General features: G+C 39.6%; 1 protein-coding gene across 3 annotated transcripts; it reads right to left on the reverse strand.

Moving 5' to 3' along the window:
- Positions 1–12,009: 12,009 nt before the first annotated feature.
- On the reverse strand, positions 12,010–24,019 carry LOC146520761 (beta-1,4 N-acetylgalactosaminyltransferase 2-like). Of its 3 annotated transcripts, none has more exons than XM_085158264.1 (12): positions 23,421–24,019; positions 21,268–21,383; positions 20,189–20,338; positions 19,851–19,957; positions 19,160–19,197; positions 17,596–17,662; positions 17,107–17,220; positions 16,830–16,916; positions 16,417–16,598; positions 14,872–15,015; positions 14,131–14,359; positions 12,010–14,043 (listed from the first exon to the last, which is right to left on the reverse strand). In XM_085158264.1, the coding sequence occupies exons 2-12, from the start codon at positions 21,381–21,383 to the stop codon at positions 13,850–13,852; spliced, it is 1,428 nt and encodes a 475-aa protein (XP_085014390.1). In that variant the 5' UTR covers positions 23,421–24,019; the 3' UTR covers positions 12,010–13,849. The 3 variants fall into 3 exon arrangements, with proteins under 3 accessions (XP_085014390.1, XP_085014389.1, XP_085014391.1); XM_085158263.1 differs by having other exon boundaries at positions 23,840–24,018; XM_085158265.1 differs by having other exon boundaries at positions 20,189–20,326; positions 21,268–24,018.
- Between the last annotated feature and the right edge of the window lie 465 nt (positions 24,020–24,484).

Genomic DNA, 24,484 nt, shown 5'->3' on the forward strand with positions numbered 1-24,484 from the left:
TGATTACTTTGCTGTTCAGTTTCTAAAGACCCAACCTAGGGAAGTTCAACTTGATCTCTTCTCTAACTCCAAATCATAATGTCATCTGCAATCATCCAAATCCATGTAAACTCCTGGCAGGCCTCATCTATCAGACTATCCATCACCATTGCAAACAGTGGAAGGAGCTCAGAGCTCATCCCTGATATATTCCTATCCCCACATTGAACGCTTCAGTCACTCCAATCGCACACCTCACAGGTGTCCCACTGTCTTCATACACATGCTTCTCTGTCCGCATTAAATACAAAACTTTCTCTCTCAGCATCCTATCATGTTTTCTTTCACATCATAAAAGACACAGTGCAACTCTTTGACAGATTGACCTCTTATATAATTCTTCATCATCAACCATGCAAAGACTTTTTGAGGCACATGATATGGTTTGCAGGTATATTTGAATGGACATGCAAGACAAAGCAGGTTATAAAAAATGTGTTTCATGGTATTGATATTGACTACCTGTGCCTGCCTGTCATTGCTTTCATTATTGTTGAAACTACTAATATGAATATGAAAAAGGATGGTATGTCTTTGATCATTCTAAACAATTTATTTTAGAAATACTGCTAAAAAATATCAAATGTTACATAGAATAAATTAGAAGCAGGCAGAATTCATATCCACACACAGAGAGTTGGTTTCGAAAAGTTGATTGTGTTCATCTGGACGTAGCGTTTTGTGGGAGAAACATTTTGTCACTCATCCAAGTGACTTCTTCAGTCTCAGCTGACTGCAGAGTGACGAAAGGCCACTTCAGTTTTAAAGTAACACCTCAAGTCACGCAAAAACAAAACATCTGGGAAACAAAGTATTTGGCATCATCATGCTGGAAATGATTAAAACCCATTTTTAAAGCTATGGAACTCCAGCTAACCATGGTGGGAGGGAGGAAACTTGTAACGTCGATGAACCTCACCATTTTTTTTATTTTAATTATATTTTTGCTATTTAAATTGTTATTCAAATTAGTATTTAAATGAATCCTAGAGTGCTTTGATGATGCATCCGTGAGGTCATAAAAGAAACCAGAACAGCACCTAAAGAACTACAGGCCTCACATGCTTGTGGTCAATGATTTAACAATAAGAAAGAGATATTGTACGTTACCAGTCCATTAAATATACTTTACTAGCCCTTCCGAGATGTATTCAGTCTGCAGTCGGAGGTCTTATTCTGAGTATTCACAGCAGCCGTAGCCTCTCCAAGATCTTATCCGTGCTGACTCAATGAGCCCATTTTGAGAAACTCACGACTCTCCCATCTTTCCAATCCCAGCGGGCAGCCTTGTGGGGTTTGAACAGCCGGTTCCGCTTTCTTAATTCTTTGATAAGTCAGGGCCAAGCCAGCTCCGATCAGCCAGAAACCTGTTACCATGGTTCCAAATAGGTAGATATCTTCAGCACTCAGGCTCACCCAAGCCCAAACTTCTCGTTGAGAAAAGGGTGTCAATTGCATTTAGGGACCAGTTGATCCAATCCATAATTCCTCTTTTAGGTTTTAGAGAACAGACTGTGAGAGAGTGTTCCAGGGAAAATACAAAAAAACCCACGAGACTAGACAAGGACATAAGCAGGGAAGATAAGGGAGAGGAGAAAAAGTGCGTCCGCCTCCTCCGAGAGCCAAAGAACAGAGAATTTACTGAATGTGAATCTAAAACATGATAAAAAACTTCGAGTAAATATCACAACTTGATAATTAAAATATCATGACTGTAATTCATGTTTTGAGCACAGTGTATGAAAGTGGATAAATTATCAAGTGCATGTATTTGTTACACTACAGTACTTCATTGAATGTAATGTGTTTAAGTCTTCTTGTAACATAAGAACTTCCTTTAGAGCTGGCAATTTCTTATACCAAAGGATGCAGCACCGTTCTTCTCAAGGACACCACAGAAGCTTTCAATTGGGCAGCGTGGGATATCCACATATTGCATCTCTTCTCCACCCACCCACAGCCACTCACCCGCCAGGTAATGTAGGCCTGTCCACGCCTATCAGACAGATGCATATAAAAACGTATAAACTAGTATGAGTTTCTCAAAAATATGAACAGGGTACAGAAAACTACCCAACCTCATCAGTGTTAGCCTCTTGTGCTCTCTCTTGTGTGAAGGTGTGGTCATCTGGACTGATCAGGGTGACCAGGTCGTAGCGGTGGTTCCACTGCATCCATAGACCTACAGTGGTCTAATGCCTCTTCCCATGTTTTATTCTCCTTCACCAGAACCAAAGGGTCAAAATAACATGTGAAATACAGTCAGTCATCACAGTTATTGGTTCTCCATTTACCGTTAAACTCCCTAACACAGTCACCGTGGCTTTGGTTCTGCAAGAATAAGAAGAATAGTAGAGTAAAGCGCATTTGGATGGATTTCAGAGAAGGCTTTTTTGGACCTCTTGAGCTTTAAGTGTTAGAAAAATAAACCTAATTCCAAAAAACATGGGTCAGCAACGTGACTGGGTATCTTAGAGAGACAGAATTTCACAAAGATGAACAGAGGTTTACAAATATGCAAAAAACTGCAACTCCAAATTTATCATCTACAGTGCATAATATCATCCGGAGATTCTAAAAATCAGGAGAAATCAGTATTTGATAGCAATGTTCTTTGGGTCTTCAGGTGGCACTGCGTTAAATGCAGAAATGATTCTGTCATGGAAACCACTGCATATACGTAGCAACAGCGCTTCTACTGCTTCTATTCACCAGTAACTTTTGAAGCTTCTTAACCTCACACTTCTACATTCAATTCAATGTCCTTCTGTGCAGATGCAAAATTGCACCTTCAAAAGCTACTGTGTACCTTGTAGCTCCACTCACCCGCTCAGCGCCAAACTCAGTTCTGTGCACCTGCCTTCTACCACCATTTAAATATGCAATATGCAGCAGCATTCTTTTGGGCACCACAATTCACTGATCACATTAACTTGGTAGATCAAGACGTCAAGTTCACCATGGAGAATATAAAAAAAGAAAGGGTAGCATTCTTAGACTGTGAGATTTTCATCACTAATAGGTGACATTTAAAAGCGGAAACCAATTCTCATTGAGCAGTATTTAAGGTTTGACTCCCATAGGCTACGTCACCCCCACCCTGATAAATCTCCCATTTTATTTTGTTAGTCCTTTGTCCCTTGTGTTCCTTATGCTTTTAGTTTTACTTGCTTAAACAAAGAAGTGTTTGCAAGATTTCAGTAAATGCTAATAACATGTAATCAGTGTCAGCTTTGAAATCTAAAATTAAGCCTATAAAATAAGTCTAAAAGAAATATTGTACTAAAGTTTGAAAGTATAACTCTGCTTCATGTTCATTACCATTAGTTTCCCACATAGTTAAGGACGCCATCTCATCTCCTCTGGACCATTTCCATGGACTTGTTGCATTTTTTCAGTGTAATCCAATCCAACCATAAGCATAAAGATAATTCTCTTGCTCATTTCTGACTTCTGTGCATCCTTCCATGTCTTTATGGTAGTGGAAGAGTAATATGTATTTTTCCACTGATGCCCGCACACAGGAAAAAGGAAGAGCAGCAGAGGGATGAGAATCCACAACTTCCTCATCTTCTTTTCCACAGAAGAACGGACACTAGAACAAGACATTGATGACCAGCGGAAAATATGACGAGAAATCTATAGTGAGTCTGTTCAACGGTTTCATCAATGAAATCTTAATGGATAACTAGTTTTTACAAAGTAAACATGACATTTGAAATGATAATGCTGCACAGGTGACAAAATTATGAAACAGCTGGACAGAGCAACCGATAGTGTTCCAACATTCGGAGTAAGGAACTGCTCTCACGGCTGTCATGAGATATGCTGTGGCAGGCAGGATGTAGGGCCCAAGTGCACGACACGAACGAAGAGGGTTACCTGAGAGAGGCAGCTTTATTTAGGCTGTACAAAAACCCAAACATTAAATGCAAGAAAACTAAACCAGGAACAAGAAACAATGAACTAAAACTAGAAATTTCAATGTACATGGAGGGAACACACAGCACATAGAGGCTAAGACAACACAAAAAACACAGGGCTTAAAGACACAAGGGAGTGACGATGGAATGAGACACAGAGAACAAAGCTGGGAGTAATCAAACATAACGAGAAAGGGAGGAAGCAAAACTGAAAACACTAGCATAGAATATGAGACTATCAAAGTATAACAGGAAGCAAAAGAAATTCACAAAGACACAGACTTGACACTGAGACATAGAGACATGGCTGACTCGGAGACAAAGGGAACATAGAGACAAGAGTGACTAGATGTGAAACAGGGAAACCAATGTAGAACAAACCTAAATCCCAGGGACTAAGAATTTAACATAAGCAGAAAACAATAAAGAGAATGAACAAAGAGTATATATTAACCAACCAACACAAAACACTGGGTCACAGACCAAGTACTGTGACAACGGCTAGAGATTGATGACACAAACAACACAAATGCTACAGCAACTGGGAGCCAGTACCAAGCCCCAAGTGTGATGGAAGAAGGATCGTAATCAGGATAAGGATAATGAGAGTAATTTATTTCAATTTACTGGGGAATCATAATGTTTCTATTAAACAGCAAAATGGTACAATCTTACAAAATTAAGGGATCCCCTAAAAAACTGTCATATATACACCATTTTGCTCTGCTTAATGCATCAGACCTTTTTGATTCAAATTAACTTTATTAATGCCAAAAAGGGGCAGCGTTTTGTGTCAAACTCACACAACCACTAATCACAAACACTGTTACATGGAAGAGACAGATCATCAACAAACAATGGGGTGAAACATAAATGAAGTACAGCACCCCAGAGCAAGTTCTTGAACTCAAGAACTGATAATCGGGTTTTTTGCCCTCTTTATCACCTGATTTTTCCAGAGTGAACACAAATCGGCCTGACCCCAGTGATTCTGGAGTAGGTATTAACAATACTGCTGAGGGAGTTTCTATACTTAATAGATAAAACACTAAACCAGCAGATAAAAGAAAATGTTAAAAGATTTTCAATAAATGAACAGTAAACGTTAATTAGAATTTTCTTGTTAAATGGTAAATGGCCTGTATTTGTATAGCGCTTTACTAGTCTCTAAGGACCCCAAAGCGCTTTACACAACCAGTCATCCACACACTGGTGATGGCAGCTACATTGTAACCACAGCCACCCTGGGGCGCACTGACAGAGGCGAGGCTGCCGGACACTGGCGCCACCGGGCCCTCTGACCACCACCAGTAGGCAACGGGTGAAGTGTCTTGCCCAAGGACACAACGACTGAGACTGTCCAAGCCGGAGCTCGAACCGGCAACCTTCCGATTACAAGGCGAACTCCCAACTCTTGAGCCACGATCGCCCCACGATTGTTAACATTAAGAGAGTTCAGGATTCTTAACAAAAATATTCTCTGTTGACTCTGTTTTACAATAGACTCATTGTCCACATCGAACTTGAGTTGATGTTCAAAGACTGTGCCAAGATAGTTACAAGACTGCACTTTCTGGACGTCCCAGTCATGAATAGCACTGGCTTTATACTCAGTATTACAGTGTCTGGAGTCAATAATCCTTTCCTTTGTTTCTGATGCATTTAAGTCTAGAGTAGTGAACATCACACCACAAATTTAGGTAAAGCAGGACCAGTGACAGACTCAGAACCTTGAAGCAAGGATAAGTGGATAGTGTCATCAGAAAACTTAACTATAATTCTGTTCTCATAAGAAGTCCTGCAGCTGCTGGTGTGAGTAATAAGAAGCGGCCTGAGGTGAACCAGAGCTTGACACAATCTATTAACGAGGGTCTGTTGATCTCTTTGAGTAGAAAGTTTCAAATCAGCATCAAGAGCTGATCTGGAAGTTTAAAATGAGAGACCAGTCTCACACTCAGAATATGAGGCTGCATATTATTAAAAGCAGAGGACAAATCAGGACACAATATAACTTTGCTTTTCGAGGTGCTTTTAGACAGCGTTTAATATAAAGAGTTTAGCACCATCCACACTTTTACGTATAAGCGAATTGCAAGGATCAAATTTACAAAGATAATTGATTTTGTCACCACATGTATCATAAAGTATGTGGTGTCATGTACAACACTCACCTTGGCAGATGTTCACAGGACACTTCTGATGGTTGTACTTCTGCTTTAAGTTTGTCAAATATTTGTTTCACTGCAAGTCAAGAGTCAAGAGATCGTGCAAAACCCACCACTTATGTCCTTTTTTAACAAACAAACAAATCACCAGCTATTATTAAGGCGACCTTTCCTGATTCATAAATGAGAATATTAACTTCCTAAGTAACAAAATGGCTCACAGTACCATATCTTATCTGTTATTATCATTCTTTTTTGAAATGCAAATATGCATCCATCACAGAACAAACTGAACGACGGTCACACAAAGGAACAACTGGTGTTGATCAGTTGTGAAATTGTCCACTCACTATTTATTGTGATGTTTCTTTTGTGACCATTTAGAGTTGATACCCATCAAGAATAAGAAGTGGTCCTCTTCATACCACTTGAGGCTGCTCCATATCAAGGACACATCTAAAACCTTCAGGACACCGGCTCTTGAGGCCTGGATTTCCCTACCCCTGGTCTACACCATGGATATAGACATAAAGTGATTTTATTGTGTGGCCAATTTATCTTTGCTGACACAATTGGCCACAATTGCGTCCTACAATGTGCGCAGTGCGGTCAGAAAGGCAAAGCGGAGCTACGGGGAAAAACTAGAGTCACAGCTACGACAGTGTGACTCTAGGAGCCTTTGGAAAGGACTGCGGACTCTAACGGACTATAAACAACCAGCTTCTTCAATGATGAATGCCGACTCTTCACTGGCTGATGAGCTGAACACGTTTTATGCTCGCTTCGATGCCGCAGCAATTAAAACAACAAATGGCTGCGCACGCTCGGAGTCCACCAGTGAAGACAATGCATTCATCATCACAGAGCATGCCATGAGGAACACCTTCAGGAGGGTGAACACCAGGAAGGCAGCAGGACCAGATACAATCCCTGGCCGGGTCCTGAGAGCCTGCGCTGACCAGCTAGCACCGGTGTTCACGGAGATCTTCAACCTCTCCGTGGCCCAAGCTGTGGTTCCCACGTGCTTCAAACAGTCCATCATTGTCCCTGTCCCAAAGAAACAACAGCCCGCTTGCCACAATGACCACCGTCCAGTAGCACTGACTTCAATTGTGATGAAGTGTTTTGAAAGACTGATGAGAGATCACATCACTTCTTCACTTCCTGCCACCATCGACCCACTTCAGTTTGCTTACCGGACTAATCGTTCCACAGACGATGCCATATCTCACCTGCTCCACACATCCCTGAGTCACCTGGACACTGGCAGAGGGAATTATGTTAGGATGCTGTTCGTGGACTACAGTTCAGCATTCAACACAATAATTCCCTCTAAGCTTTTCACCAAGTTCACGGATCTAGGACTCAGCTCATCACTGTGTCAGTGGATCCTCAACTTCTTCACAGACATACCCCAATCAGTGAGGGTGGGAAAACAAGTCTCCCCCTCCATCTCACTCAGCACTGGAGTGCCTCAGGGCTGTGTTTTAAGCCCCCTGCTGTACTCACTGTACACTTATGACTGTGTAACCACATCAGACACCACCTCCATTGTCAAGTTTGCTGATGACACTGTTGTTGTAGGCCTGATCTCCAACAACATCGAGACGGCCTACCTGGAGGAGATTAGGAACCTGGAGACCTGGTGCCAGGAGAATAACCTCCTCCTAAACATCAGCAAGACTAAGGAGCTGATCGTGGACTTCACCACAAAGCAGGCGAGGAATTACAAACCCCTCATCATCAGTGGCACGCCAGTGGAGAGAGTGGACAGTTTCCGATACCTGGTTGTCCACATCACTCAGGACCTGTCATGGTCCTGTCACATCAACACCCTGGTTAAGAAAGCCCGTCAGCATCTCTTCTTCCTCAGAAGACTTAGAGACTTCCATCTGCCACTGAAGGTGCTCAAGAACTTTTACTTCTGCACAATCGAGAGCGTCCTGACGGCAAACATCTGCACCTGGTTTGGGAACAGCACCAAGCAGGACAGACGAGATCTGCAAAGAGTGGTGCGCTCAGCCGAACGCATCATTCAATCAGAGCTCCCTGACCTGCTGTCCATCTACACCAAGCGGTGCAAGACCAAAGCTAGGAAGATTATGATGGACCCCTCCCATCCCAACAATGGACTCTTCTCACTGTTGAGGTCTGGGAAGCGCTTCCGCTCCCTTAAGGCCAAAACAGAGAGAATGAGGAGGAGCTTCTTCCCCCAGGCTATTCGGGCCCTGAACCAGGTGTAGGACTGGACTCTCCCACACACATCACCACACGCACCACCACACATTTCCTATAATTTATAATCTTTATAATCTCTTTCTGCTATTTGCACATTTTTTACTGTAAATTTCTAAGTTAATTTGTAAATTTTGTAGTAACCTGTAAATTGTAAATACTGTAAAACTTTTTTTTTCTGTCATTTAATGGTCAGGCATTGTACAGCTACAAGCATTTCACCCCCATGTCATACTGTGTATGGTTGTGTGTGTGTGACAACTAAAATTTGAATTTGAATTTGAATTTGAAGTCCTGCAGCTGCTGGTGTGAGTAATAAGAAGCGGCCTGAGGTGAACCAGAGCTTGACACAATCTATTAACGAGGGTCTGTTGATCTCTTTCAGTAGAAAGTTTCAAATCAGCATCAAGAGCTGATCTGGAAGTTTAAAATGAGAGACCAGTCTCACACTCAGAATATGAGGCTGCATATTATTAAAAGCAGAGGACAAATCAGGACACAATATAACTTTGCTTTTCGAGGTGCTTTTAGACAGCGTTTAATATAAAGAGTTTAGCATCATCCACACTTTTACGTATAAGCGAATTGCAAGGATCAAATTTACAAAGATAATTGATTTTGTCACCACATGTATCATAAAGTATGTGGTGTCATGTACAACACTCACCTTGGCAGATGTTCACAGGACACTTCTGATGGTTGTACTTCTGCTTTAAGTTTGTCAAATATTTGTTTCACTGCAAGTCAAGAGTCAAGAGATCGTGCAAAACCCACCACTTATGTCCTTTTTTAACAAACAAACAAATCACCAGCTATTATTAAGGCGACCTTTCCCGATTCATAAATGAGAATATTAACTTCCTAAGTAACAAAATAGCTCACAGTACCATATCTTATCTGTTATTATCATTCTTTTTTGAAATGCAAATATGCATCCATCACAGAACAAACTGAACGATGGCCACACAAAGGAACAGCTGGTGTTGATCAGTTGTGAAATTGTCCACTCACTATTTATTGTGATGTTTCTTTTGTGACCATTTAGAGTTGATACCCATCAAGAATAAGACGTGGTCCTCTTCATACCACTTGAGGCTGCTCCATATCAAGGACACATCTAAAACCTTCAGGACACCGGCTCTTGAGGCCTGGATTTCCCTACCCCTGGTCTACACCATGGATATAGACATAAAGTGATTTTATTGTGTGGCCAATTTATCTTTGCTGACACACAAGCATACAAAGGGAATTATCCCAGATGCAGATGCATCGTGTCTTTCTTTTTCCAATGACAGACACGATGCATCTGCTTACCAAACAAGTTTTGTTTGTCACTGAGGCACGGACGTATTTGACTATATTCAAAACTGGTTGGTAGACATGGATGTGTTCTTATGTTTATAAAGCTAAGGTGAGTTAATTCTACTAATGAAGCAGTTAAATGTTGTAAACTAAGTTTTTAATGGCAAGAAGAACCTGCTAGTTCTACTTTGCTTTTGTTAAAGCTGTTGTCACTATTCATATTAATTATATTTGAACATGATAAATGACAAAGCAAAAACAGTTCAATGATGAAACCATGAAAAATTATCACTTTATAAAGAATTTCACCTCAGTTTTAATTCAATTCAATTTTATTTATATTGCGCCAAAAACACAGCAAAAGTCGCCTCGAGGCGCTTTATATTGTACAGTAGATCGTACAATAATAGATACAGAGAACAACCCAACAATCATGTGACCCCCTATGAGCAAGCACTTTGGCGACAGTGGGAAGGAAAAACTCCCTTTTAACAGGAAGAAACCTCCAGCAGAACCAGGCTCAGGGAGGGGCGGGGCCATCTGCTGTGATTGGTTGGGGTGAGAGAAGGAAGACAAGATAAAGACATGCTGTGGAAGAGAGACAGAGGTTAATAGCAGATATGATTCAATGCAGAGAGGTCTGTTAACACAGTATAGACCTTTCTAAATAAAGCTTACAGTTTTAAGCTTTCAGCCAGACACTGTACTCATTGGGTTAATTCTTACTACACTCATAATGTTGTTTTCTGTCACCATAGGCACCATAGGCATGTCACGTTTCTGGGTCAATTTTGACCCAGCTTTTTCTGTTTCTATTTTGTTTTTCTAATCATATGATTTGTTGGGGGTTTTGAGTTGTGCTTTTGTATTCAGGGTTATTCTTGGTTTTGTTCCTTTTACATTACTTGGTGTTCTGGCCTTCAGTTCAAGTCACTGTCGTCTCTGTTTTATGTGTCATATTCTTTCTGTCGGCCTTCTGGTGCGTAGTCTGCTTCTTTTGTGGCACATATACTAATGTGCCACAAACAGGACTTTAATATCACCAACCATTATCATTTTATTACGGTGTATCCATATAAATGGCCCACCTTGTAGATCCTTCGCCATGTCCCATGACAACATCTATTAAGTATTTTTAGTCATCTTTTCATGCCTAAAGATGACTAAAAATGCTTAACCTCTTAAGCCCCAAGCCTACCTGATCTCCTGCCTTTTGCCCCCGTATCAGGGGGCGTTGGGGCTTAAGAGGTTAAGAAAAAAATTAAGGTTGTCATAATTCATGCATGACAGGGTTAACTGAGTTAGAAGTTAGGGAGTTAGCTTGCTAGCTTCCAGCTAAAGGGATTTATGAAACAAATTAAAACGTACAGCTCTGCTATCACTTCCAACATAAATGAAGACAGGAAAGTAAACAGCAGTGATGTTTGTAGGGTTACTGAAGTTGGGCTAGCTGGTGTATAATGATGTGCTACGTGATCGCTAGTACGACAAAGCCATGTTAGCATAACACAAACAGTAAAGCTGGAGGATGAACGCTAATGAACAGAGGACTTTTTTCAATTCTATAAAAGTTAATATGAGGATTCCCAATGGTTAGGGGCAAATGTAATCACGTGGCAGGATGCTGTAAACAGACCAAACATCAGTCAGGAGAACCACCGAGATAATCCATCCACAATACAAGGTTAGTCACACTGCGGCATGGGCTGGGCTGTAGGTACATCGTAAGGGTTTAAAAACTGAGCTTTAAAGTGATTATCAGTAATAAAAGCCGAGAGAAGCCGACAGTGATCACTGACTGACTGTGTGATCTGTGTGGGGTTAACACAGAAAAAGAGGAAGTATCTGGTTAAACTTAAGAGTTCCTCATTTAAAGTTAGTTCTTTTTTCACACAATACAACAAGCAAATATTTAACCATACAGAAAGAAGTTATGTTGTTTACCTCTTACTGGATTTAGTGTGTTTGGTGCTGAACAGGCCATGTTTTAGAACACAAAACAGCTTCCTGCTGTAGCCAAAATCCTGTTGTGAACATGACGGGTGAACCACAGTTGGGGACAGAATAGCGAATGAACTGAAACTCGATATGTGACTGTTAAACTGAGCAGAATTACAGATTTAAATGATAACGCCATTCAGTATCACCGTAATGTCACAGTTTCCCCCCCAATGCAGTTACTTATAAATAGTGTTTATAAATGTCAACTAATCATGATTCATAATTAAAAGAGGTAATATTTTGAGCTCAAATAATGGTTTTCTCAGTACCTTCTTCAGAATGAGCACTACAATTTCATTTTATGAAACCAGTGCAAAGTGGACTTAAATCACCATATCTTCATATTCAATTCAATTCAATTTTATTTATACAGCACCAAATTACTATAACAGTCACCTCAAGAAACTTTATATTGTATGGTAGAGCCTACAATAATACATACAGAGAAAAACCCAACAATGATATGACCCCTATGAGCAGCACTTTGGTGAAAGTGGGAAGGAAAGGAAGGAGGAACAAATAAACTGTGGTGATAAATGACAGGAAGTGATCACTGAGCATAACAGAAAAAAAAAACACGAGAATAACTTAAAAAAATAAAATAAATAATGCAAATGAAAACAACCAACAACCACGAGATATTACAAATTAGTAGAATAAAGGTAGAATCTGGCTTGGCAAATTTAACTATTACTGTGCTGACTAGGGATGGGTATTGATAAGATTTTCACGATTCCGATTCCATTTTCGATTCTGTTTAACGATTCGATTCTTTATCGATTCTCTTATCGATTATTTTTTTTTTAAAAAAGGAGAACACTAAGGTCAATTAGCTTAGATCTTTGTTTTATATCTTCTCTTTGAACAAGATAGAAATTTAGGAGTAACATGGCCTTACAAACCCAGCAGTGTGATCTTAACAGATCCAACCTACGGCTCTTCAATGGGGTGTCACAGGGTCCCCAGGAAAAAAAATTGTGAATGTAAAATAATAAAATAAATATTCTTCTGTAGCAATAACAAAGTATAACATAAATTATTCAGTAGCAATTACACAAGAATATCCAATAATGTCCCTGCCTACAATTAAACACATTCACTTACCGAAAATCGGGGGCATCTGCTGTGGCAAATGGGTGCAAGCCTTTGACCACAAACTTAGTCACAGCTCGGTGACATTCGTCTATCCTGGCCTGAAAGGAGACGCTACCGGTAGACTGCAGCGAGAACTGCCAGCATCTGAGCCAGACTCTGTCTGTCTCATCATGGTCACCTAAATGCACAGTAATGGCAGGTTTTGTAATAAGGCAGATCGCGCTAACATAATCTGCACTGTTAGTTGATTATTTACCTGCCGTATTAACGGGAGAGGACGTGCAAACGTTACCGCCGCTGCTGGGTTGAGATTCACGAGTCCGGAGCGGAATTAAAAACACGACATTCATTTAAGGTCATCGTGTGTTTTGTGAGCAAATGCTTTTGCATATTCGTAGTGTTTCCTCCATTAAATTAAATATCTACTTTGCAAGTATTGCAAGTTGCCCTGTTGTCATCCGTTCTCGTAAAGTATAACCAAACTTTTTAGCGTTTGAGCCGCCATGTTTCCTGCCAGGTAAGTGACGCTCCGCAACGTGGTGACGTCATTCGGGGCGACTGGAATCGATAAGGGAATCGTTTGCAAAAATGGCAAACGATTCCAAGGAATTGAAACAGTGGGAACCGGTTCTCAACAAGAACCGGTTTTCGATACCCATCCCTAGTTATGACATTCTTGTACAGCATGTATATTTATTTCTTTGGTTTTATTAAATATAAACATATGTGGCATAGATAAATGACTCACAACATCTATTAGTCATGTTGATTTTACCGTGTTTTTTACTTTTGTGAAGATATATAAAGTTTTAAAGTTCAGTGTATTCGATTTACAATGAAAGCATGAGTGAAAACACAGGATGACAAAACAGCAAAAGAAAATAAGTAAAAACAGAATTCAGTGTCACCAGCATCACAAGATATTAAACTCTATAAGAATAATAAAGAAAAAAAATCTTGATGAATAAAATCCAAACAGAGAGCCAAACTCGGCTATATTCACTGAGAATCCTAAACTCAGATAACCCTGGGACCATGACAAAACAATATGACGCTACAAGTGACGCTGATGTTCTTTGAATGAATCTTCTATCCATATGTAATGCACTTAAGGTTGTTTTTGTAAAAGTGAAGCTGCAGTTTGAATTCTTCATCATTTTCTCCCGGGAATCTATATTTGTCGTATAGAGAACTTTGGCTGTCGGCTGTTTTGGGTTGATGACCAATGGATACGTGACTACAGGATGCAACCAGCAAAGAGCCCAGACCGTCCATAAAAAACTCTAGAGTTAGAAATTGGAATTTAATATTTAACACAAAATTCTGTTGCTGTCATTTGTAATATAAACTTCTTTGAGATCTGGACCTACCTGAATGTGCTACTCGCTGTAGCTTAGGGTCAAAACCCACCTTCTGTACAGCATCTGTACGAGCCAGGAAGAAGTTGACCACTCCATTAGCCAAAAAGCATTGTGGGTAGCCAGGAAGTGAGTGAAATTTTCCTTGAGACTTTCTGTATAGGCAACCACCTTCATTTTCCTTTCCTTCCTCATATATAAGAGTAAAATAAAACTGGTTCTCTTCTACAGACCCACCAACCTAATACAAATAAAGAAACACAACATCTTGTTACAAAACAGCAAGTGTTTCACTGCAAGCTCCAATATTGTTCAGTCGATGTTCAGGTAGACACTACTTGTCATGTTTGTTTTTGAAAAGCAAATCTAGAAATGAGACTAGTCTTTCAGGTAACCTATGCATCTGTCCAGAAGCTGGTTCCACCAACTTTACTTTATTGTGCCTGGTCATAACTGCTCATCGGATCTTTGTTAATAATAGATGTTACAGTAAACCCAAAAATCTAGAATAACCTTTGTCTTCATTGATTATAAAGGATCTGCTCCATGCAAGTTACTGTGAAGTTAAGACCCCAAACGTTGGCATGCTACATGGTCCAAAAGGCCTAACTAGATCAGATGTAATAAAGGAAAAAAGGATTACATCAGTCTAACATGTGTATTTTATGGGTGTATTATATTTACCTTTTAATGTTCTATTCAAATTATTTTAAATAAACTGCAAAAGCTTTATGTGAGCTATTTCATTCTCACCACATCCAGTTCAGGGTTCGCCTCCATCACCTCCACCAGCTTCTCTATCTTTGTCTTCTCTGTAAACACAAAATCATCATCCACCCACAGGAAGTACTTGGTGGTTACCTGGGAAACAGCCAGATTTCTGCCTGCAAACCAGCCCTGAGGAAGGAAACATCTTTCACATCTTAATCTTAACATTTTAATCTTTTACAGTGTGGTGTAATGGTGCTCTCAAGTGATCAATACAATAAAAGTCACTGTAAAGCAACACTGTTTTTTGTTTTATTAGCACTTAACAAATTTCATCCATCCATCCACCTTCTTCCGCTTATCCGGGATTGTGTCACGAAAGAAGCAGCCCAAGCCTCCCTCTCCCCAGCCACCTCCTCCATGTGAAGGAGCCCTACTCTACTCTGAGCCCCTCCCAGATGGCTGAACTCCTTACCCTATCTCTCAGGGAGAGGCTAGCCACCCTTCGGAGGAAGCCCATTTCTCATTCTGTTACTCACTACCCACTGCTTGCGACCATAGGTGAGGGTAGGGATGTAGATCAACTGGTATGTTGAAAGCTTCGCTTCTACACTCAGCTCACCCTTCATCACAACAGACCAGTACAGCGTCAGCGGAGTGGCACTCCACCCTTTTCCTGCTGAGGATCATGGTCTCAGATTTGGAGGTGCTCATTCCCACCGCTTCACACTCGGCTCCACCATAGGTGGAATTATTATTTTAAATTCATACATACAGGAATCTGAATTATATCTGAGATTTATCTGGTTTTGTAGAAAATTCAAACTGACAGTTTGTACCAACATTGTGTAACCCATATCAACTACTCCCTGTCACATGACCCACGTCAGCTGGTTTGAGGTCACTCTCCTGATTGGCTCCTTCCACGTCGCGGCAACTCTGAAAACCGGCTGTGGAGGGATACTTCCAGGTTCGACTCCTGCTGTGGCTGTAAGCTTATGGCGTTTAGAACGGCGTTGGAAAACAAGGCGTTTTCTCCCCTCAATTCATCTATAAACTCATTTCACCTCAGTGGTCAGGTTTTTTTCCCCCCTTTGAACTGATCTTCTTCATATTGAAGTGGCGAGCCGGTAGGACCATTCTTTGTTTTTTCCCCCACGTTGCCGTCTTTGGATTACGGACATATTTCCCCATTGTATGAAGCTGCACCCTAAGGAGGAATACCTTAAAAGTGAACTTTAAAAAGAAAAGGACCAAAAAGGACTCTTAACAAAAGGACTCTTGCACAGAAAATCACAGCAATTACTTTTCTAATTAATTGTGGGCATTCGTTTATGTTGTGTGTTGCATTAATTATTTTGTTCCACTTCCCCTTTCCCCCATTTCTTCAATATATTTTTGGCACAAGATATTGCAGTTTTTGGTCTCATCATTCACACCATCTAGGCTCCATAAAGAACTACTTCTTCTGCGCGTCAGTCAGTAAACTCATCCATTGCAATAAAACTAGTCCTTAAATAACTTTGCGTTACAATTGCATATTTAGTAAAACACAACTGTGGTTCCAATTCTTGGATCTACCACACATACCTGTGCTGGAGGCATGATGTAATGTAAGATGTTTTCTCTTTGACTTGGCTCTGGTTTTAAGCTGTCATCTGCAATAATCACTTTTATGTTGTTGTAGAATTTTCGGATGCTGTCCAACAACACCTTCAGTTCTCTGTAGCGCAGGAAAGTCTTTGTGGTGATGGTGACTTGAGAACTAATGTCTAAAAGGCGAAAGAAAGCAAATTATTTTCACTTTTCTTCAGTCAATAGAAAAATTAAACAGCAGAACAGAAAAAGGTCAGAAGAAAAGGATACACACTGATCTTTCCTCTTCTCTCTGTAAGATTTCAGTCATAGGTTTTACCTGCCCACACACCTAGAGCAGGCTGTATCTCGTACTTACAAATAATAAGCATTTCATGACTGAATCTTGGTAAAAAGCGCACTCCTACCTGTCCCTGTGTCGTACAGGACTGGTATATGAGGCTGTTTGATGGCAATGGGGAACACCGCTTCATGGTTTTCAAACTGGAATGTGGCTATAGAAAAAGTGGAGAAAACAAAAGTAAATTAAGAAAACACTTTTCACTGTTACCTGAATCCGCTTGCATTTAATGTTAAAGATGTTAGAAGTTTACATTCAGAGCAAAGAGAAAGTTCATAAACAAAAGAACATACAGATATCAAAATTTGAAATTGTAGGTCATTTATCATTTCTTAGACACATACCAAGGTCTCCAGTGTTTATATGGTAGATAGTGCTGGTATACGACACTTTGGCCAGCAGGTTGTTGAGGATTACCAGGTTACTGGATTCAATTATCAGTTTGTTCTCACCAGAACCTGTGAATTAATAAAAAAAACAAGAATTTCACAACAGTCTTACAATAACTTGGTTAATATGTTAATGTGTAAGAGCCAATGTAGCAACTTCGTTTTGTGTTGTAATGATCGTATAACACAGTGTGACTATCATACATGATACTCAGTTTTTACGTTTCTAAAGCAGTATGAAAGTTTGCTTAGCCAGATCAGCTTTACCCATATTTGCTTGACGACCACTAGAAAAAGGAAACATTTTTACTGACCCTTCCATGAAACAGGAGAGTTGGGCTAAAAAGAACACATCATCAAATGCCCCATACACCTTATAATTTAAACTATTTGATTTTTTCACCAGTTTAAAAATAAACTTTAGTTCTGACAGTCAATTCTCACCTTTGACTGTCACGTCTTGATGTCCTATTTCAGTTGTGAGGATGCCTTTAGACACACTTAAGACCACCTACAACAAAAAGACCTCAATAATGTGAAGCAGAATATTGATACCTATACAATCATCTAAACAATAATAGCTACACTAAGCTGTATATGAAACAGGTTTAGGTTACTCTGATTTTCTCAGGTATTGCAGATGGAACTATGTCTTAACTATACCCTTACTGGTACAGTGTGCAGATAGTGCAGAACACAGGTTTCACAATCAGGTTTCACCAGAAAGAATTTCAATGAAAATCATGTTTGTTATGAAACATTTGATGACAATGGAATGCCTTTGGCTATGGAGGTACAGAAGGCCATCTGCTAATTGGAAGGTTGGTGGGTTGATCCATGGCTGTTCCTGTTTGCAAGCCAAATATCCTTGGGCAAAAGACTGACCCCAAGGTGCTCTCCAACTCTCTCAGAGTGTGAACGTTAAAGCATAGCGTTCTTGTGTGAATGGGCAGATTAGGCATGTTTTATAAAGAACGTGCTCTAGAAGAGTAGAAGGCGCTACATAAGAAACACTACAAATGCCTATGGGAATATCTACTAGTTTGATATAGGTGTCAAGCTAACTGTCAAGTAGCAAAATGAGGAAAATAGCATGGAAACTGATGCTAGTTTATGTAAATGACACTACTGCTAAATATCCTTTATGATCACTGAGATTGAACTAAAATCACATGACATGTTTATGTTTTTAAGACCTGATGTGGGCAGGCCTTTTTAGAAAGCTGTTTCTGATTTTGCTGATTATGTATACCAATGTATTTGCTACAAAGTTACCAAGTTATTTGAGTAATAGCATGCAATAGTTTATGTAGTCCATGCCTTAAAATTAGTCTTGGCAAACTGAGATTAATATATTAGATTAACAAGATTAACACCAAGATGGCTGCTGTAAAATAATAATGATATAAAAAAAACATGTGTCTTGTCCATAATCAGTTTTGCAAAGTTATCAATGTAATTTTTTTCTGTCCTTGTTTCACAAAGAGAAGGATCAAGTTAACATCAGCTGTAGGATCACAATCGTTGGATTTAATGACATTTAGGGATTTGAAAGTTAAATACATCAGAATCCCCCTTGAAGTATGAACTTTACACTTTCAGCAGCCATCTTGATTAGACCAGGCAACATCTACTATGCTTTACCATCAGTTAGATATGAAAGCTCGTTTCCACCACTGAAAAAAGTATTAATGAATTGATACTTTTTGGCAACTGATTGGCAAAAATTATACAATTTTGAGTTATCTCAGAATTGTGACTTTTTCTCAGAAGTTAATACGATGAAAATGCCTAACTTGAAATTTGGAGATAATGACACAAAATTTTAAGATGACCAATTTGACTTTAAGACCATCATTCTTACTCATAGATGATCATTTTTTTGTTTGTTTTTTGTTTTGTTTGTCTGGTTGTGGGTTTTTGTTTTTTGTTTTTTTGTGGTGGAAATAAGCTTCCACAGTGGCATCAGTGTGAGAAATCCCCAACTCATCTGTGATGTCACACCAACCTTGTAGCTCTTTCTTTTTTCTGCATGCAGCCCTAAAGCTGGAAATGAAATCAGTTCTTTTATGAGAAGACACATAATTAACTCAAATTTAGAGTTTACAACAAGACTAAACTTTGCAAAGCAAGTAGATTAGGTAAGACAAATGGTTTGGGGTATCCAGATTTATGTTTTTCTAAAAAGTATTTCACACATTCACACAGTGCTTTAGACTCTATAATATAAACACTTTACCTTGCATGCATGTTCACTTAAGAACCACCTGGTAATCTAATAAGCATTTTTTTGGGCTGTGGGAAGGAGCCAAAAAACCTACACAGGCCCAGGGTACAGTGAACATTCTCGGAGAACCTGGAAAACCCCACGATCCTCTATATAGAAATCACTTAAGCCACGGATCAAAGTGAGATAAATTTGACGGTGTGACGTTGTAGCCATGCTAACCACACCTTCCCTAGCTATTTCAGTAGCTGCCAGGGCGAAGAAGAGGTGTGCAGGGTTTGGAGAGGAGAGTAATGGGATTGAACTCGCTGGAAAGGGTACAGCCACACAAATTCAATATGTGGGGAGCACAATAAACATGAGCTTCCCATGTTTGATCGTGCACACAGGGATTATTTTGTGCACGATCAATTCATTCAATTTAATAACAGTAAACAGTAACAAAGTGCTCTGTATATTAAAGCCAGTATACCTGGTATGACAGTGGAGGTCAAAGGCTGCACTGTGTAACCCTGGATAGGATACTGCAGAGGAGAGTTAGGCAAGGCCAACAACAGTCTGGACAGTACTGAAGTTGTCCTGTTGAAGAGACGAGGTGTGAGCAGAGGAAAAGACAGATTACCTTCTTGACTTATAACATGAAATAAAATTGTTCAATTTCTGCCATTTATATTTGACACACACACACACACACACACAGTATACGATTAAATGGTCAAAACCCACAAGTTTTATACTGCTGTTCTATTCATAACATGCTGATGTTTTGGAAAATAAAAATTTCCAGCATTCTATCCGTGGAGCTGGTACCTGTTTTTGTTCTGCTGAAACTCCATAGCTCGTCGCTGCTTTAGCTCCTCACTTTGCTCCTTAGGGAGGTGATCTTTTAGGATATATGAGCCTTGAGGACAGGTGCAGGAACCAGGTAGAGGTCTGGTTACAGATGACCTGGAAACATGGCTGTAGGATAAAGATGCTGAAGAATGACTGTTATATAGAAGTCCTGTATGGTTACCACTCCATTCTTTAATACATTCAGTGTTTGATTACTTTGCTGTTCAGTTTCTAAAGACCCAACCTAGGGAAGTTCAACTTGATCTCTTCTCTAACTCCAAATCATAATGTCATCTGCAATCATCCAAATCCATGTAAACTCCTGGCAGGCCTCATCTATCAGACTATCCATCACCATTGCAAACAGTGGAAGGAGCTCAGAGCTCATCCCTGATATATTCCTATCCCCACATTGAACGCTTCAGTCACTCCAATCGCACACCTCACAGGTGTCCCACTGTCTTCATACACATGCTTCTCTGTCCGCATTAAATACAAAACTTTCTCTCTCAGCATCCTATCATGTTTTTTTTCACATCATAAAAGACACAGTGCAACTCTTTGACAGATTGACCTCTTATATAATTCTTCATCATCAACCATGCAAAGACTTTTTGAGGCACATGATATGGTTTGCAGGTATATTTGAATGGACATGCAAGACAAAGCAGGTTATAAAAAATGTGTTTCATGGTATTGATATTGACTACCTGTGCCTGCCTGTCATTGCTTTCATTATTGTTGAAACTACTAATATGAATATGAAAAAGGATGGTATGTCTTTGATCATTCTAAACAATTTATTTTAGAAATACTGCTAAAAAATATCAAATGTTACATAGAATAAATTAGAAGCAGGCAGAATTCATATCCACACACAGAGAGTTGGTTTCCAAAAGTTGATTGTGTTCATCTGGACGTAGCGTTTTGTGGGAGAAACATTTTGTCACTCATCCAAGTGACTTCTTCAGTCTCAGCTGACTGCAGGTTGGGGAAACTTGCAGTTTAGTTACCTGGATGATTGAGCATGCATCAAGAAAGAGAGTTTGTTATACCTTCGTTCTGGTTTAGTGGGTGGCTCTCCACGATATTTAGTAAAATCTATGAAATAGAACGCCATCAGGATCATCAGGCAAACAGCAAAAAGCAGCTGAAATCTGTTGAAAAACATCTGTGGAGACAGACACACGCAAAAGCACTAATGTTATAGAAAGTTAGTTGTCAGGACATTTTATGATCTGAAAAATGTAACTGCTAAACACATTAAATCAGCAGAGATAGCAGTGAGTGATGATTTTATGAATAATCCTAAAACTATGAAGGATGTGCCAGAAATTAAATTTGTGGATGTGGTGACAGTGTCACGGGGTGCCGAGGCAGGCCGTGTGTGGATAGTAACGGACCCAAGATGCAGACTGCTTAAGTGGAGGGTGAGCTTTATTAACAACAGGTGAAGTACAACAAAAAGGGTGGCGAAAAACAGAACTGTAAAAGACTCTAAACTGGGAAAACTAAAACTAAACACAAAGCCAGAACACGAACGAAGGTACCTAGCAGGGAGAATGATGCGGCCAGAATACACAGGAAAACGGAGGGGAAATGACACAGACGAACCAGCAACGACTAAGACAGAAGACACGACTTAAAAACACTCAGAGAACACAGGGAGATTACACGCAGGTGGGGGACACAGCTGGGAGTGATTAACGTGACGAGACTAGGGAGGCAAACTGAAAACACTCACATAAGACGCAGACCTTCACAATAAAACAGGAAACACACACACACGCAAAGACACAGACTAGGAAACGTGGACTTAACACAGGAATAGATGGGCAGAACAGAATACACTAAACAGAAGGAACAACAGAACCAAAATCACTAATAGAAAACACAAAACGCTGGGTCAAAAGGACCCAGGATGATGACAGACAGAGTGCCAAAGAGTTTTAGAGATTATTTTAAAGTTGGATTATTTCTCTACCACTACCTCTCTGCTGAATCACACTTGTTATTAACCTCTGTCTCTCTTCCACAGCATGTCTTTATCCTGTCTTCCTTCTCTCACCCCAACCAGTCGCAGCAGATGGCCCCGCCCCTCCCTGAGCCTGGTTCTGCTGGAGGTTTCTTCCTGTTAAAAGGGAGTTTTTCCTTCCCACTGTCGCCAAAGTGCTGCTCATAGGGGGTTTGTTGGGTTTTTTCTCTGTATGTATTATTGTAGGGTCTACCTTACAAGATAAAGCACCTTGAGGCGATTGTTGTTGTGATTTGGCGCTGTATGAATGAAACTGAAGAAAATTGAAGCTTGCCTATTCTGCTGGATTTTAATAATATGATGCCTTCAACTGTCAATTTATGCATACTTGTTATTTTGCAATTATTTAGTTGTAAGTTTTCCTTGAATGTTTTGAAAAGTGCCTATAAAATAATAAATAAAATGTATTATTATTATTATTATTATTATTATTATTATTATTATTATTATTATTATTATTATTATTATATTGGACTCAAAGCACATGCTTTCAGTGCAGTAGCTTTCTTTTAGTGCAGTATTTGATTGCTCCTTGGTAGAATCCTCTACCTCTAATTCGAATGAGTCTTTTCTAAGTAAAGGGTACATCTGACTTAGAATAAGTAGTCATTACATTCCTTAGCCATGAGTGTAAGTAAACTACACTAAAAATTCTGTCAACTTGCACACAATATCAGTAACAGAAGCGATTGTAATGGGTTCCAGTTAAAGCCAGAAAAACTGGTATAAGACGTGACTGCTTTTGTTTATAGTGTAAGGTATGCCCTCCTTTTATAAACAGTGAGGAGAATCTGTGAGAAAGACAGAAAAGCTCCTCTGCCTGGCTCCTCAGAGAAACCCAAAATAAGGGTGAAGAACACGTGAACATAAGAATTTTACAAATTCTGCTAATTGTGTGGATGTAAAATCTGATATATAAAAATCATATAATATTGAATTCAACTCAATTAATTTAAAAACAATGATGAGACATTGTCAAACAAACATATTCCTCTCCACTGGGGAAGGACAATGTAACGTAATCTCAAAGCCTAATGTTGAGGTACTGTCTAAAACATAGCAGTCAACAAATACTATTTTCATTTCTGACTACAAGGTCAATACACATAAAACTATTCTTGTTTCATCAAATACAGATTAGGAATGTTTTTCACAAGATCAGATTATGCATACCAGCAGCTGCCTCTTCTCTCACCCACAAAATGCCTTGTATGGAGGAACAGAAGCCTGAGAAAGGTTGAAAACAATGTGTTTGTGCTTGTCACAACAAGACTTACAAGAGTACCTCATGTTCAGCCACTATGAGGTAATGTAAACACGGAGATATACTTTAGCACCAGTTTCTTCCCAGTAAAGTAAAAGTTGGCTTATAATACACAGCTTTCCTGAAAAGCAGCAGCGTTTGTCTTTCAAAAAGCAAATCCAAAAATGTCAAATATCCACTAATACTTATTTTAAGACAGAGTCTGAGTGGAGTCCTGTTGCCACCTGCATGCGCACCTCAGTCAAATAGCCTTTGTAGTTAAAGTGTGAACACGGTTCTCCACTATGACAAACCTCCGCCTTGTGAAAGATACAGAATTAATACAGACCTTTCCCAATGGCAGCAGGGTGTGGCTTCGTGCTTGATTCTCCAAGCCTGACCAAAGGTAATTTCAATCATGTATGCGGAAAAGCAAATCCAAACATGTTAAATGTCGAGCAACACTTGTTTGAAGACAGAGGACAAACCCTTTGGGGGAGTGTCTTTCCTACCTGCCTGCACACCTCTATCAAATACCCTCGGTGCTAAGGTGTAATGTACAGCCTACCTGCACCACAGACTTCCCCTTGTTGCACTGTAAAAAGCAACAGTAGACTGTAAAATCCAAAATAATACATGTCCAAATGACTTTTACAAAAAGACAAGCAAAGATGCCATCACCACATTCACTCATACACAAACGTCAACAAAACAGCTTCCTACATGATTTATCAGTTCAAAATAAATAGGACCAGATTAAAACATACTATTTATACTGCCCATCTACATGGTAAATTCACCTTCCTGCGTTTCTTCCTGACTGAAGAACTGTAACATATTATTACTTCATTTGTTAAATAAATATCTACTGTATTACCAAAGATTAGCTGACAATGAAAAGTGGTGAAAGACTTCTCCAAAGCATTCCTTTAGTACACCAGTACACACTAAAGTCAACACATAAAACTGTATTAATGAAAAATTCTGCATAAAA

This window comes from Neolamprologus multifasciatus, chromosome 4 (genome assembly GCF_963576455.1).
Source record: "Neolamprologus multifasciatus chromosome 4, fNeoMul1.2, whole genome shotgun sequence".
Lineage (NCBI taxonomy): Eukaryota > Metazoa > Chordata > Actinopteri > Cichliformes > Cichlidae > Neolamprologus > Neolamprologus multifasciatus.

Excerpts from the sequence above, each read along its gene's own strand:
- LOC146520761 (XM_085158264.1), bottom strand. The coding sequence starts at position 21,383 with ATGTTTTTCAACAGATTTCAGCTGCTTTTTGCTGTTTGCCTGATGATC. Across the intron at positions 16,917-17,106 it reads TATAAACACTGGAGACCTTG|CCACATTCCAGTTTGAAAAC; the intron begins GTATGTGTCTAA and ends CTTTTTCTATAG. Across the intron at positions 16,599-16,829 it reads CCTGTACGACACAGGGACAG|ACATTAGTTCTCAAGTCACC; the intron begins GTAGGAGTGCGC and ends TTCGCCTTTTAG.